The 13,868-nt window shown below is 38.2% G+C and overlaps 1 protein-coding gene across 1 annotated transcript in view; it reads right to left on the bottom strand.

The window, feature by feature from the left end:
- GADL1 (glutamate decarboxylase like 1) overlaps positions 1-13,868 on the bottom strand; it is a 168,959-nt gene that overhangs the window by 128,816 nt on the left and 26,275 nt on the right. Inside the window, exons 2-3 of the mRNA XM_008951617.3 lie at positions 6,659-6,831; positions 2,085-2,211 (exon numbers count right to left, since the gene is read on the bottom strand). Coding sequence (XP_008949865.1) covers positions 2,085-2,211; positions 6,659-6,831 — 300 coding nt within the window. The remainder of the gene's footprint in view (positions 1-2,084; positions 2,212-6,658; positions 6,832-13,868) is intronic.

Raw genomic sequence — 13,868 nt, forward strand, 5'->3', positions numbered from 1 at the left:
ACAAAGCTATCTAAGGAGATGGCGGTTAGAATTCTAGGTACTTTGTGGAAAGAATTATGGATTGGGAAGGGACTTCAGAGAGCCTCTGGAGTGCTAGAATTGGTCTATATCTAGATCCAAGTGATGGCTCCATATGTACAGCTACGTACAAATTCATCATGCTGAGCAATTAAGATTTGTGCTCTTTACTGAATATAAATTATACCTCATTCTAAAAAAATCCAAAACAGGATCATGTGCAAGGAAAAACATGTTGAAGACACATCGTAGAGCCCTTTCTACTGATCAGTGTTTGTAAGTAAAATCTGAGTTGTCTTTTAAGAGCTTTGATTTACTTGCTCCTCTTTTTTACAACCCAGACCCAAACCAGAACCCTTAAATAATTATTTGAACACTATTTGTCCAAGGATCACAGGGTACTGCCTTTTTTTCTGAAAATATCAATATTAACTTCTCACTTCATATACATTTCACTCACAGCAGAGTTCACCCCAGGCTATGGCACTGAGCAGCCTTTTCATTTTTCAGATTGGACCCATGCGACTGGCAGTATATAGATGGAGTAAGATGTGACTCACTATGCGGCTTACATACACTTCTGATTCAATTTGCTTGAAATGCAATCGCCTTTAAGAGACAAACAACGGCTTGTTCCAATTTTAATGTTTTCCCCCTCCTATAAAAGGTCTCATAAAGGTTCTTGGCTTTACACCATGTGAATAATCACACCATACACCCGGCTAACTGGCTTGGCATTCTCAATCTCAGGAAGCTCAGCATGACAGAACAAAGAGGCAGGAGGTCTATTTCTATAGTTGAGTATTTGGGAATCATTTAATTTGGTGACCTCTCATTACAACTTACAGCATCTGGTTTTAGTTTATTTTAGTTTTATTTTTTTTCTCTTTAGGGGTTCAATAAAAAAACAAGTCTCAAAAGAAAATGTCTTTTCAGCTTAAACATGGAAAACTTCCTCTGATCTGGCAAAAAAAAAAAAAAAAAAAAAAACACGGCATTGCTACAAGTAATTTTAATACTTTTTTTTAGTTCTGTGTTAATTTATGATTGATTTCCATGGTAACATGGAAAATATCCAGTAAACTGAAAAATCTACTGCATTAAATGTCATTCTGCACTTTTGACATGCACTGGTAATAATAATATCTCTGCTTTTGAAATGCTAACTGAGTTTTTGATACATACACCAGACTTTCCCAAAGGAATATAATCCAATTATTTTTAGCCAGAATTTTACTATGTTCTTTCCACTAAACTTAGTCCAGTGTCAGAATTTACAAAGTAATGCCTGTATGATCTTAAGCACTAGATACCTTTACATTACACTGACAAATATTTTGGAAGATTATTCTCCCATTTTTGAAACTTGTTCACTGGATGAACAGGATATTAACAGGTAAGCTGGAATGGTGCCTCAGTGTAAGATTGACATCACATCACTGCACGTACAAAGTTCTCAGTAGTTACGACATCACTGTGAAATAATCTCATCAAAAACTTGGAATGTATTCATTTGTCTTATATCCATCTAAGGGCTTTTATTTATTTGTTTTTGGTACAGCCAGATTTGATCAAATACTATGGCAATTACCAACTGCCAAGAGTTAATCAGTGTCTTCAAAATAAATCATTTCTGTTTATATTAAAGATACCTTTTGAACACTTTTTTTGCATACTCTGGGCCATCAAGATTTAAAATCCCTTAACAAATTTATATAATCAAAATACTATTTGCCAGTTTGGTCTAACACAAGAAATGATAAGTAGCAGTGATAATATATGATCTTGATTACAACTAGTATGTGGGGGTTGGCAAGGAGAAGAGGATATTTACATACAAACACTAACACCTACAGTTTTCCTGTCAACTTATCTTTGGCCTTGGCAATGAATCTGGATTAGGGATTAAAGGGACCATTGCAAAAACATCAGAACTACTAATTTTTTGATCCAGATTTCTCGTTCCATAAGCATTGCTATACTCAGCTTTGAGAGGTAAATAAATGCTTTGCAAACATAAGAACTTGTCAGAGGTACAGATCAAGGAAGTAAATTAAAGTTCTTACTAGTTTTGACACTGTAGTGTATGACATCCCGACAGAGTTCCAATAGTTTATGGGGTGGCTCGCCTGAGTCTCTCATCTCCAAATCAAGAAGCTGTTTCAGTTGTTCAGGAGGCCTCCATTCACACACCTGGAGATTCAACCACAACACAAATTGAGTATCCACCATAGCCAGGTATTGAGAGGATGTTACAAACGTGGACTCTACCATTACAAAGCTTCTGGGCAGCGGGTGATTTAAACATGCAACTATAGTTCAGTCGAAAAGAACTATTACAGTAATGTAGATGTTGATGGGACCAATGAGGGGCGCCATCTTAGATTTGCAAGGTTAAGGGAGATTTCCTAGTGATACTGATATCTAAGTTGTTACATAGAATAAGAGTAGAGCAAATCAAAGTTTAGGGAGGTTCTAGATGGAAGTGACAGAAGTAACAAAGATCAAAAGTAAAATTAAAAAAGATAAAAAATTCAGATCCTATGGCACATCTGTAAAATCAAGTACATTTGGTATGGCTTGAACATGGATTTTTGAGAAATGGAGAGGAAATAAACAGGAATGCTGAAGCAGTTTTTCTCTCTGTGTGTACCCTGCCCTATGCAGTCTGCTATCAACCTAGCAGCCAGAATGATCCTCCTAAACTTAAGCCATGGCCATTCCTCTATTCAAATACATCTGATGGCTCCCTGTTTCTTTCAAAGTAAAACCTGAGGTCCTTACAAAGATATAAAATGATCCTTTACGATCTGCTTCTCCTGGTTTCATTTTTCCTCTAGTCTCATCTGGGACTACTTTCCTTCTGGCTAACTCTGCTCTTGACACCCTAGCCTCCTTACTGTTCTTAACTACACGAGGGAGGTTCCCATACTGGGGTCTCTGCACTGTGTGTGCCCTCTGCCTAGAATGTTTTTCAAAATATCCTCATAACTGAATCCCTCACTTATTTCAAATCTTTGCTCAGAAGTCACTTTCTCAACAACAGCAATCCTGACTCCCTTACCTAAAATTAAAATCTACCCATTACCTCTATCAATCCCCTTTAACCTTTCCTACTATTCCTTTTTGCAAAGCACTTATCACCCTCTAATATACTGTTACTTATTGTATCCTACATAATCTCCATACAAGCAGATCTGTCTTTTTGCTCACTGATCCCAAGTGACTACCACAGAGTCTGCACATAATAGTGCTCAATAAAGATGTGTTGAATAACTGAATGGATAAACAGAGATAAGCAAGGCTCAGATCATAATGGGCTTTATGTGACATATCATAGAGTTTGGACTTGGCTCTAAGGAAGCCATTAAAATGTTTAGGACAGGGGAATGAAAGGATCATATTTGTGTTTGGGGCAATAGCTTTAGTTGTTATGTGGAGATTCCCAATAAAATTTGAAATAAGAGGTTGCTGTAATAAGCCAGGCAAGAGAAGGTGATGATCTGGATGACAGTCAATGCTGTATTAAATATGTAGTTTTTAGAGATATTTAAAATGCAGAATCACTAAAACTTGGAAATCAGTTAGATTTTGAGGGTGAGATGAATGAGCCAAGGATCATCCCAAGGTTTCCAGCTTGGACACAAGATTGGATGGCAGCAATGGGGATAGCAGGAGAAGGATCTGGTTGGGGTGGTGTGGGGATGATGAGGTGTAAGCAGGTTTAGGACAAGGCACCTTCAGAATATCCAAAAGCTGTATAGCCGTTGATCTGAGGCTCTTGCAAAAGATTGAGGACAGAGTTCCAGGGAGACACTATGATAATATAACAGTAGTTGATGTGGCTCAGAGAGAACCTACAGCAGAGCAGAAAGGAGCAGAATCTTTCTGGGCATCACCAACACTCACGAATGGGCATAGGAAGAGGAGCCTGACTGTCCTGTGGAGGGCACGCCAGAGAGGTAGGGAGAATCCTAAGAGTTTAGTGCTACCATAACCAAGAAGAAAGAATGCTTTAGGAAGGAGATGTTCACCACTGTCAAATACTGCTAAGAAGCCGAATTAGATAAAGACTTGAAGTCCTCATGGAATTTATCAACAAGGAGGTGTTCTTGGCAAGAGCAGCTTGACTTAGAGAGGTGGGGGCGGAGGCCAGATTGCTTTGAAGTGAGAATGTAGGAGGTGAAGAAACGGAGGGAGGGAATATAGATAATCTCTAAAAATTTTGGCTGTGGAGGGGAGGAGAGAGATAGGGAAGTAGCCAGGGAGTGAAAAGACTGGGAGGCTGGGGGGAAGCAGGAGGAAATACCAAGTTGTGCAAGTAGTATGAAATTAAACTATGATGCTATAACCATGACAGGCAGAGGTAAATTGGAAATGCCTGAGACAATCAAAGGAATGACTACTGGTGAATTCAACAACATGGATGAATCTCAAATGCATTTTGTTGAGGGTAAACAGCAAGACTCAAAGCCTACTACAATACTATTCCATCAACATGACATTCTAGAAAAGGCAAGTATCATAGGGAAAGAAAATCAGTGGTTTCAGGGGCTAGAGGAAAGGGGAGGATTGATTAGAGAGGGGCACAGAATAGTTATATAACTATTCTAATGAAGATATAGAACAGTTCCATCATATCGTAGTAATAGTTATGACTTCTGAAACTCATAGAACCACACCCCAAAGGGGTAAATTTTACTGAATATAAATTATAATTCAATTTTAAAAACTGGCTGATGAAGAATTTTCTGCTAATGAAACTAGCAGTGATCACTGCACCAAGCTTGGGTATATATCTGCAGGCTACCTTTTAATGGTGCTCTGTTGGATCTCAAACAAGGTAGGCTAAGTTAGTGGTATCAAAACTTCACCTCCTTCCCCCAACTCTAGCATAGCTTTCAATCCAACTTCCCGTGGGTAGCCTGCACATCTATTACATTGTAATTGACTTGTGGTTCCTTAATTGACAACTTAGGATCTTAAGATCTTCCGTTTCTCATCTTATTAGTCCCCTGTGTGAGCCCTTTTTTTCCGGGCAAAAAATGGTCCCCTTGCTGTGTTAAGTACATCTTGTCCTTTTGCAATGCTCTTTCCATTATTGACCTTCCTGCTTTCTTCCTCCAGAAATGAGTACCCTAACGCCAAACTTTCTCTTCCCCTGCCACTGTCCCCCAAAAGTCTCACTTGCCCTTTACTTACATTCCACATCTGAGCTCAAAGTACTCGCTCCTGAGTGAAATCCCAAAAATCTGCTCCAGTCTCAAAGCATTTATCACATCCTTACTGGGACCCCCGCTGCCTTTTCTAATGAAAACATATCCTTCCAATTAGATTATAAATTCTGTTCAGAGCTGGGCCTTTATATTGTTTTTCTTTATATTCTCTAGGGCTGAATATAAAGCTTTAGTCATAGCTAATACTCAGTTAATATTTAATGACTGAATAAAGGCCGATAAAAAATACTGCCAGAGGAGCAGTGTACTCCAATGTAAAGCAGGTCCAAAGTATATCACAAGTACAGAGAAGAACAGAAATTATATAATTATAAATATGCTATCTGGGCAAATACCAAACACCATCAGGATTTTGCCTTGAACATAACTTCCAAATTCATGCATCAATCTATTTTCCTACTAGTTTTCCGAAAGGCCTGTGATCAAAAATTCAGAATAAATATCACCTCACTTTCAAAATCTTTTAAAAATGATACTTATTTCTAATTAATATAACTGGAATAAAAATCTCTTCCTTACATCCATTTGTTGATAATCCACCTCCAACATGAAAACCAATGTGATAAAGGTTGATTCGGTAATTTTAAGAGGCATATGGAGTAGTTAAGAGTGCAGATTGTGAAGTGATACTGCCTGGATTTTAGTCCCAGCTCTGATACTTGTGTATAATCTTAGGCAACATATTTGACCTCTTTGTGCCTGACTTTCTTTCCCAGCTCTAAAATGGGGGTAATAGTATCTGCCTTTTAGTGCTTTTGAAAGGATTAAATGCATAAGGAGTAGTCCTTAGAACATAGTAAGTATTCTTAAGAGTAGATGTCATTAGCGGCGGTTCTAATATCAATTTGAATTGAATTTGAGCCTGAATTTGAAATCTACAACCAATAATTGGTACCAGAAAGGAGTCAGACTTAACCACCTAAGATTTCTAGGCTAAATTTAGACAAGCTCTTCATAAGGACCTTAAGATAAATTTAAAATGTTTTTACATCCTTTTCCATCTTTTGCTTGATTTTCATGAACAACATGAAGAGTGTGCACTAGAAAATGGGGAGCAAAGAGCATTAGAGAGTTGCATAAGTCAGATTAGCAGGTTACTTATCTATGTTATTATCTAGGGTGCAGGAAGTTTCATCCCTGTGCTTCATGTCCTTATGTGATTAAGCTCTAGGGTCTCAGCCAATCTTCCCACGATGACTGGCAGAGTAAGGAGGCAACCCTTCAAGGAGAGCAGGAATTGCCTGAAGGACAGCCTACACTTTTATATCTGGACATCCTTTTGAGACAAAGGCATAGAAGAAATAAAAACTTGGCCTTCCCATTTGCCTTCTATTCAGCCATACTGATTTGGGGAACATCTATCTTTCCCATTTCTGCAATTTCTTACAGGTTTTAATTTTTACCTTCTCATTGACATCTGTAGCTTTCAAAACCACCTCTTCCATTATTAGCCTACAGGCCTCTTCAACAAATTTTTCTCCAGCTTTTGCATCTGTTGTAGGACCATTCAGCACAACCCCATCCACAAGAACAGCATTCTTCTTACTTGGAATCATCTCTTGTTGATCAATATCTCCTGGAAGCAAGCAAACAAATTGTGTTTGAGAGATAATCTAATTACATCACATAACAAAGCACGGGGGACAAAATGCATCACTATCCCAGCTTCAGATGGCACATCTTTTAATACATGAAGGCATCATTTGAGGTGTTGAGCTGACAATTTCTTATGACACACCATGGTATGATAGAGTTAAGGAAAATTTTACAAGGAAAGCTCACAATTTATGGATTAAGTAAATCTACCTTATTATATATGTCACTCTGTACTGGGCTGAGTTAGTCATGGAGTATATGACCCCCTAATTCAGTGCAATTTCAGGTCTGATGGGGAAAGGTACCATTCACATACAATTCCCATGCTAGATGGTGTTTGAAGTTGAAAAAAAAAGTTTTCCATAATTAGAAAGCTGGTTCACAAAGCAACTGCCCCTAGGAGAGAGTAAATATTCATTGGCATTTCTACACATGCACAAATGATTAAGTGATTTCCCTAATCCTTTCCTCAGAGACAGCCATCACTACCACAGGAGAGTTCGAGATGGAGGAACAGGAGTTAGGCATTTGGAGAAAAGGATGAGGAAAAAGCCCTTCAGATTTTATCTAGAATTAACACCACCTCTATGCTGTCAGTGTCCCCTTAAAATATAAATAATACAATAACATACAATAGTTGTTTTAACTTTCAGAATCTAGTGCATTGAGTAGACAAATCCTATAATTAAGGTAGCAAGCTTTTAGCTTCATTTCCTTGTACAAAGTCCTTTAGCATTTCTGAGCCCTAGGATGAAGCTTTGGGCAGAGATAAAGAAAATAGCACCTGTCCTTACACAATTTATTTTCCTCAAGGAAGAGATAATGCATTTCCAGATTGAAATAACAAATTGAATTTTATGAAGATCCATCTTGTATTGGATGTATCTGAATTATCGAAGTATCTAAGAGGGATCACCTGGTCACCTTCAACAAAGTGAATATTGAAATCTTCAAAGGCAAAGAGCTAGCTGCTTTCTTCTTGAACTAGCACCCATGAATATGTTTCTCCAAATGTATGTCCCCTCTTCCGTTAGGTGCGTGTAGCTGTTGGCCAATTTCTCTATGAACTAGATTACAAAGTTTACACAAAAGTTGTATTTTCCATTCTTGCAGCATCTTGTTTAGCATCAGGGAGTGTGGAGGAGACCAAGAAATGTAAATGTAACCTATTTTACTCATTCTTGCAGTCACCTTTCAAACACATGTACAAAGAGATCTTCGTAAACATAAGCCCACGTCTGTTACACACACACACACACACACACACACACTCTCACACACTCACTCACTCTCTCTCTCTCTCTCTCTCTCTCTCTCTCTCTCTCTCTCTCGTAATTTGTCAGGGATACCGTATTTTCCCTTTTAACCAATCATTCCTTAAAAAGCAGCAGCGATATAAACTTGTCACTAATCTTAATTGTATGTTTTAATTCTATGTTTAAATGTTCCTCTACAGATACTGCTTTGTCCCTGACAGCCTCTAATTTTTCAGCCATTTTCTACATAGAGAGTGATAGAGGAAAGAAAGCAGCACAATGTTTTGTTAAGCCTGTATTAAATGCCTTTAAACTTTTCAACCTTGCAGTTTAAGCACAGGCAAAAGGATGAGACGGAACATGTTCAAGACTGTACATGCCGATCATTGACTAAATGTTAAAAGTCAACATGAAAATCTATATCTGAGAAGAAAGGTTACTGCCTACCCAAAATAGCCCTCCACAAAAATAATTCTGGCAACTCAATCCAGATATTCAACCAATTTCCAGCACAAGCTTTGATTCAATCACATTCTCTTTTTCTAATCAGTATGTTTCTCCACCTTATAATGTATATGTTCATTTAATTGTTGAAATTGACAGAAACAATTTTTAAAGTACTTTTCAGCACTGTACCTCACACAGTATCTTCTATTTTAAATCCACCTTAAATATTCCAATGGTCTACAAAAAAAAAAAAACCCTTCTAAATATATGTATTTCAAACACTTCTACTCTTAGTGAGGGCTCTAACAATATTAACATTTATCATTTCTTAGACTCCACCTTCTCCTCAAAGTTAAACGTTCTGATAAAATTCTATGGCTCCACAAACACTTTAATTCTGTTATTGGCAAACACAAATGGTGTCTATGAAGGCACCAGATAAAAATGTTACAGGAAGATCCCCCAGTTGGGGAAAGATGCAATCTGCAGCAAAGGATCAATCTTTTGTCCTCTCACTGAAAGAGAAGCCATTTAGAGCTCCAATGAAGAATGTTAGTTCCAGCCCTCACTTTCACATGAAAGGAAACATTTAACATGGTTTAGGGCCAAATGTTGAAGCCCTAGAATTGAGCTTTTAGATGGAAATGCTCTGCACCTGAAGGTACTTTCCTCTCCTCCCAAATTTTTTAGGCCCTAAAAATAGAGTAAGAAAGAGAGCAATTATTCCAGGAACTCTGGTTATGTGAGTAGGCAGTGCTATTATTAAGCACGCAGAAAAAGTTAAGATTTTTTTTTTTAACCTCATTAGTAGGATTTCAAGCTTTTATTACCCAGGGAATAACAGCAGCTCTATAGCCTGCTCATTATGTTTCTCTTTCTCTTTCTCTCACCCCGTTCCGTGTGTGTGTGTGTGTGACACACACACACACGATAAAATAAAAAATGTCAACACCCACTCGTAACCAGAATAGCAGTGAAATTTAAATTATCACTGTCTTCACACCAATGAATTAAAAAAAATCCCCATAATTCACACAATTATCTAGGAGAAAATACTATAAAAATCTATACAGAAATGGGTCTAGATTATGTCTTTTCTTTGATAGACACATTTTATTTTTATAGCCAGATGTGATAATGTGCCTCTTTCTCCCCCAGCATTTGTCCAGGTCAGAAAAGGCCCTCTGGAGACTCTAGAATAGGTCAAGCTGTGGTCTCCTGAGGAAGGATATCCAGAATTTTCATTCTAACTGCTAGAGTTTATAGTGGCTCTTAATGAAGTCTTTCAATTTGAGGAATCTTCCATGAAGACTATACCTAGGATATGACTGCTTTTCATCACCCTCACTTTTACTACCTTAGTTCAAACCACCTTCAAATGCTAGGGTTACTGCAGTAGCCTCCCAACTAACCACCTTTCTTCGCCCTTTCCCCTCATTTTCTGTGGACTATTCTCGACACAGTACCTCCTACTTCCCTTGAAAAGATAAATCTGATCACATGATGACTCCTGCTTAAAGCATTCAATGACTCCTCATCAAACTAAAAGCTAACATCCTTCTAATAACCTCAAAGGCCCATTTCCCTATTATCTCATGGACCTCAAACCTCATCTTGTTACTGTCCTCCAAGCTCACACAGCTCTATCATCTGTGGTCTTTTTCACCATTCTGATTCTTTCCTTAAACATCAGTTTCTCAGGGAGGCCTTCCTTGACTACCTCATATGAAGCTGCAATCACCTCTCTGCACTACTTTCTCTGCTTTGATTCCAGAGCGGTGACTACCATGGGATATATAATACCCACGTAAATTAATATATATATATATTTTTTAATATCTGTCTCTCCAATAAAGAAAGGTTAAGCTCTGTGAGAGCATGAGTTTGTGTCTGTCGGTTTCACTGTTATTTCCATAGCACCCAGAAAGTGCCTGGCAGTTTGCAGGAGTTTGATGAACATTTTTTGACTATTAAATGAAAGTTCTTCCTGGTTCCTTTAACCAACCAGTGATAATGTCTTCCTCCCCTGAGATGCCGTCGCAGGTTGTCTGTATGCCTTTCTGAACTGATAGCACAGCAAGGAGACTGGACCTGATTAAGCAGGGAAAACCTTTGGCTGGGGATGCAATAGACATAGAACACAGTTAATGGGCTAGAGAAGAGACAGTGGAGGCTGAAAGAACCCCGGGAACAGTCAGCAAGGCAAACCTGGGTTTCTGTTCTCTTCATTATTAAAGGAAACTGTGGCTGCAAGACCCTCCCTTTCCTCTCCTCTCCATTCTTGTTACCGCAGCCACTTTTTCTGTGCCCTTATTTTATGGTAGTCATTCGACTTCTAGAAGTCAGCCCACGGACCACAGTCTCACTCCAGAAACCACACTTCCAAATTTGAAAGCCAGTCAATTCCTAAAGACTCCAACTTCTGCATTTTTTACCAATTCCTCCCCTCCATAGCTTCCAAAATTCTGTATAGGATCAACTTTTGCTTTGTTCAGAGAGATATATTGTTCTCCCTTGATTAACAAACAGTTCAGCTTCAAATATTGTTTCAGATTTTGAGAGATAGCCTCTTCCTCTGACATAGAATTAAGTGAATTAATAGATAATGCCTTAAAACAGTGTCTGGTACATAGTGGGAACTAAGTAAAAGTTAGCTAACAGTAGTAAATAACAACAATATTTATTCAATACATAAATGACACCAGGCACAGTGGTTCACACCTGCAATCTCAGCACTTTGGGAGGCCGAGGCAGGCAGATCACTTGTGGCCAGGAGTTTGAGACCAGCCTGGCAAACATGATGAAGCCCTGTCTCTACCAAAAAATACAAAAATTAGCCAGGCATAGTGGCACGCACCTGTAGTCCCAGCTACTTGGGAGGCTAAGACACAAGAATCAGTTGAACCTGGGAGGAGAAGGTTGCAGTGAGCCAAGATCATACCACTGCACTTCAGCCTGGGCAAAAGAGTGAGACCGTGTCTCAAAAATAATAGTAATAATAGTACATAAATGCATAAAGGAAACTTGCATGTGATGGTAAGCTGTGACAATAGAAAGGGAGGTCTTCTCAGATTGATCAAATGACCAGGGTAATAAACTCTAGACCAAGTGGCTGGTGAGTTATCACCTCTGGAAGGGGCAGGAGGAGAGGACCACAGTGGTTGGGGGTTCCCCTGTGAGAAGAGCAGAGCTTCCTCCACCATGTTCAGAACGCAAGATGGTAGCTGAGTAGTTCAGCCCACACTGGGTAGGCAGCTCCCTAGACCTTCTGCCTTGTTGCTTTCCACCTTGCCCTGTGTTTACCTGTGTAGAGGTTTCATTTCTTATACCAGATTATAAACCTACAGAAAAAAAGAGCCATGTCTCATTTTACTGACCATTCCAGAAACAGAGTTCAGCAACTGGCTTTCAATAGCTCTCTGAGGACTGACTGGCTGACTGTATATTTACTTTGGAAGTCATCTTATCTAACCTTTTCATACAATCCAATAATTCCCTCCACAACCTGTGGCCCAGACATGAGAAGAGCTGACTTCTAGTCCCACTTGATCACTCCCAAGTTCTCTGATCCTGAAATAATACAACCTCTCTGTGCCTGTTTTCTCATCTATAAAAATTGGAGCCCATCTGAGGAAAGTGATCTGCTAGCTTCCAAAAAATTCCTGGGAAAATTAATGAAGATTCAGAATCCGGATTCCTACCCAAAAGGATTCTATGTGGAGCCTAGGATCTAAAATTTCAGGAAGTATTCCCATTTATATTAATAATACTGAAATACACTAATATGCAATGGGTATGGAAATGGTTATTCTGGGTGACCTCTAAAGTCCTTCCAAAACTTCAGATCTTCAGTTGTCTAGCCCCTCTCTCTAATCCTTTAATAATTATGTATTTATCTTAAATATGCATCAATCTCCGAGAAGTTAAGAACTGAAAAATTACAATACTACATATATATACACACACATATATGTGTGTATATATACACACACATATATGTGTGTATATATACACACACATATATGTGTGTATATATACACACACATATATGTGTGTATATATACACACACATATATGTGTGTATATATACACACACATATATGTGTGTATATATACACACACATATATGTGTGTATATATACACACATATATGTGTGTATATATACACACACATATGTGTGTGTATATATATGTACATATATGTGTGTGTATATATATGTACATATATGTGTGTGTATATATATACATATATATGAGAGAAAGTACTTACTATGTGCCAGGCCCTGTTCTAAAAGTTTTACAGATTTAACAAATGTAATTGTAACAAACTCCAGTTACTCAGTTTTTCAGATGAGAAAACTGAGGCACAGAAAGGATTTAATTGGGTTGAATTGCCTTGCCCAAGGTCACAGAACTAGTGAGTAGTGAAACTGAGTTAAATTTTTACTGAGTACTAAATATTTACTGAAGTTCTATGAAGGATCAGTGAGATTCTGCTTTATGGGTATCTACCATTAGCAAGGCATCATTAGGGAGTTAATAATGACAGCAAGACGAATTACTGTACTTGGGTAATTGGGGGCCTCAAAGTGCTGAATAACAGCAATAGAAGATAATAAGTGTCAAGTAGTGCCACGTGGAAGACACCAATAAAATATTCTGAATGTAAACAATGTAGACATTTGAAATTAAGGGTTGTGGTTATAGGAGAAGTTGAGGTGTCAGGGAAGATTTCTGAAATTAGAAGACCTGCCTTCTCTTTGAACATATGCAGTAATAAATAATATACTTTTAAAACCTCATGACTTCTGAAGTAACAACTTCATTGACAGCTGCCCAGACCTCCCACCTTGTCACTTTCACAATGGTCACAAAACTTTTCCTGAGAGTGACTCCAAATATGCATTTCTGTCATGTCTATAGGCTTTTATAGTAAATGAGTTAAGTACATGGAATTTTTCTTCCACAGGACTATAATCCAAATATGTGAAGACTTTTTATCAATGCTTTTAACTGTCAGTTAAAACTGCTCTCAGTTTTTTCAGTGGTTTCCGATAGTCCGTGGTCTGTAGTCTGGACCAATTTGCTTTTATCTTATAAAAGGAGGCATCTCACAAAATTCCAGGTGTGATCTCACCAACTCTCAACATAGTGAACTCATATTTCCCATCCTCTGGTCACCATGATTTCATTAATAAAGCTTTTATTGACACCATAGTGGATTCCAAAGCCTGAGCTTTAAATCCTGGCCCAAATTCTAACTCTGCTTCTGTGACCTTACCCATGTTATTTAACCTCTGTGATCCGTATTTCT

This window comes from Pan paniscus, chromosome 2 (assembly GCF_029289425.2).
Source record: "Pan paniscus chromosome 2, NHGRI_mPanPan1-v2.0_pri, whole genome shotgun sequence".
Taxonomy (NCBI): domain Eukaryota; kingdom Metazoa; phylum Chordata; class Mammalia; order Primates; family Hominidae; genus Pan; species Pan paniscus.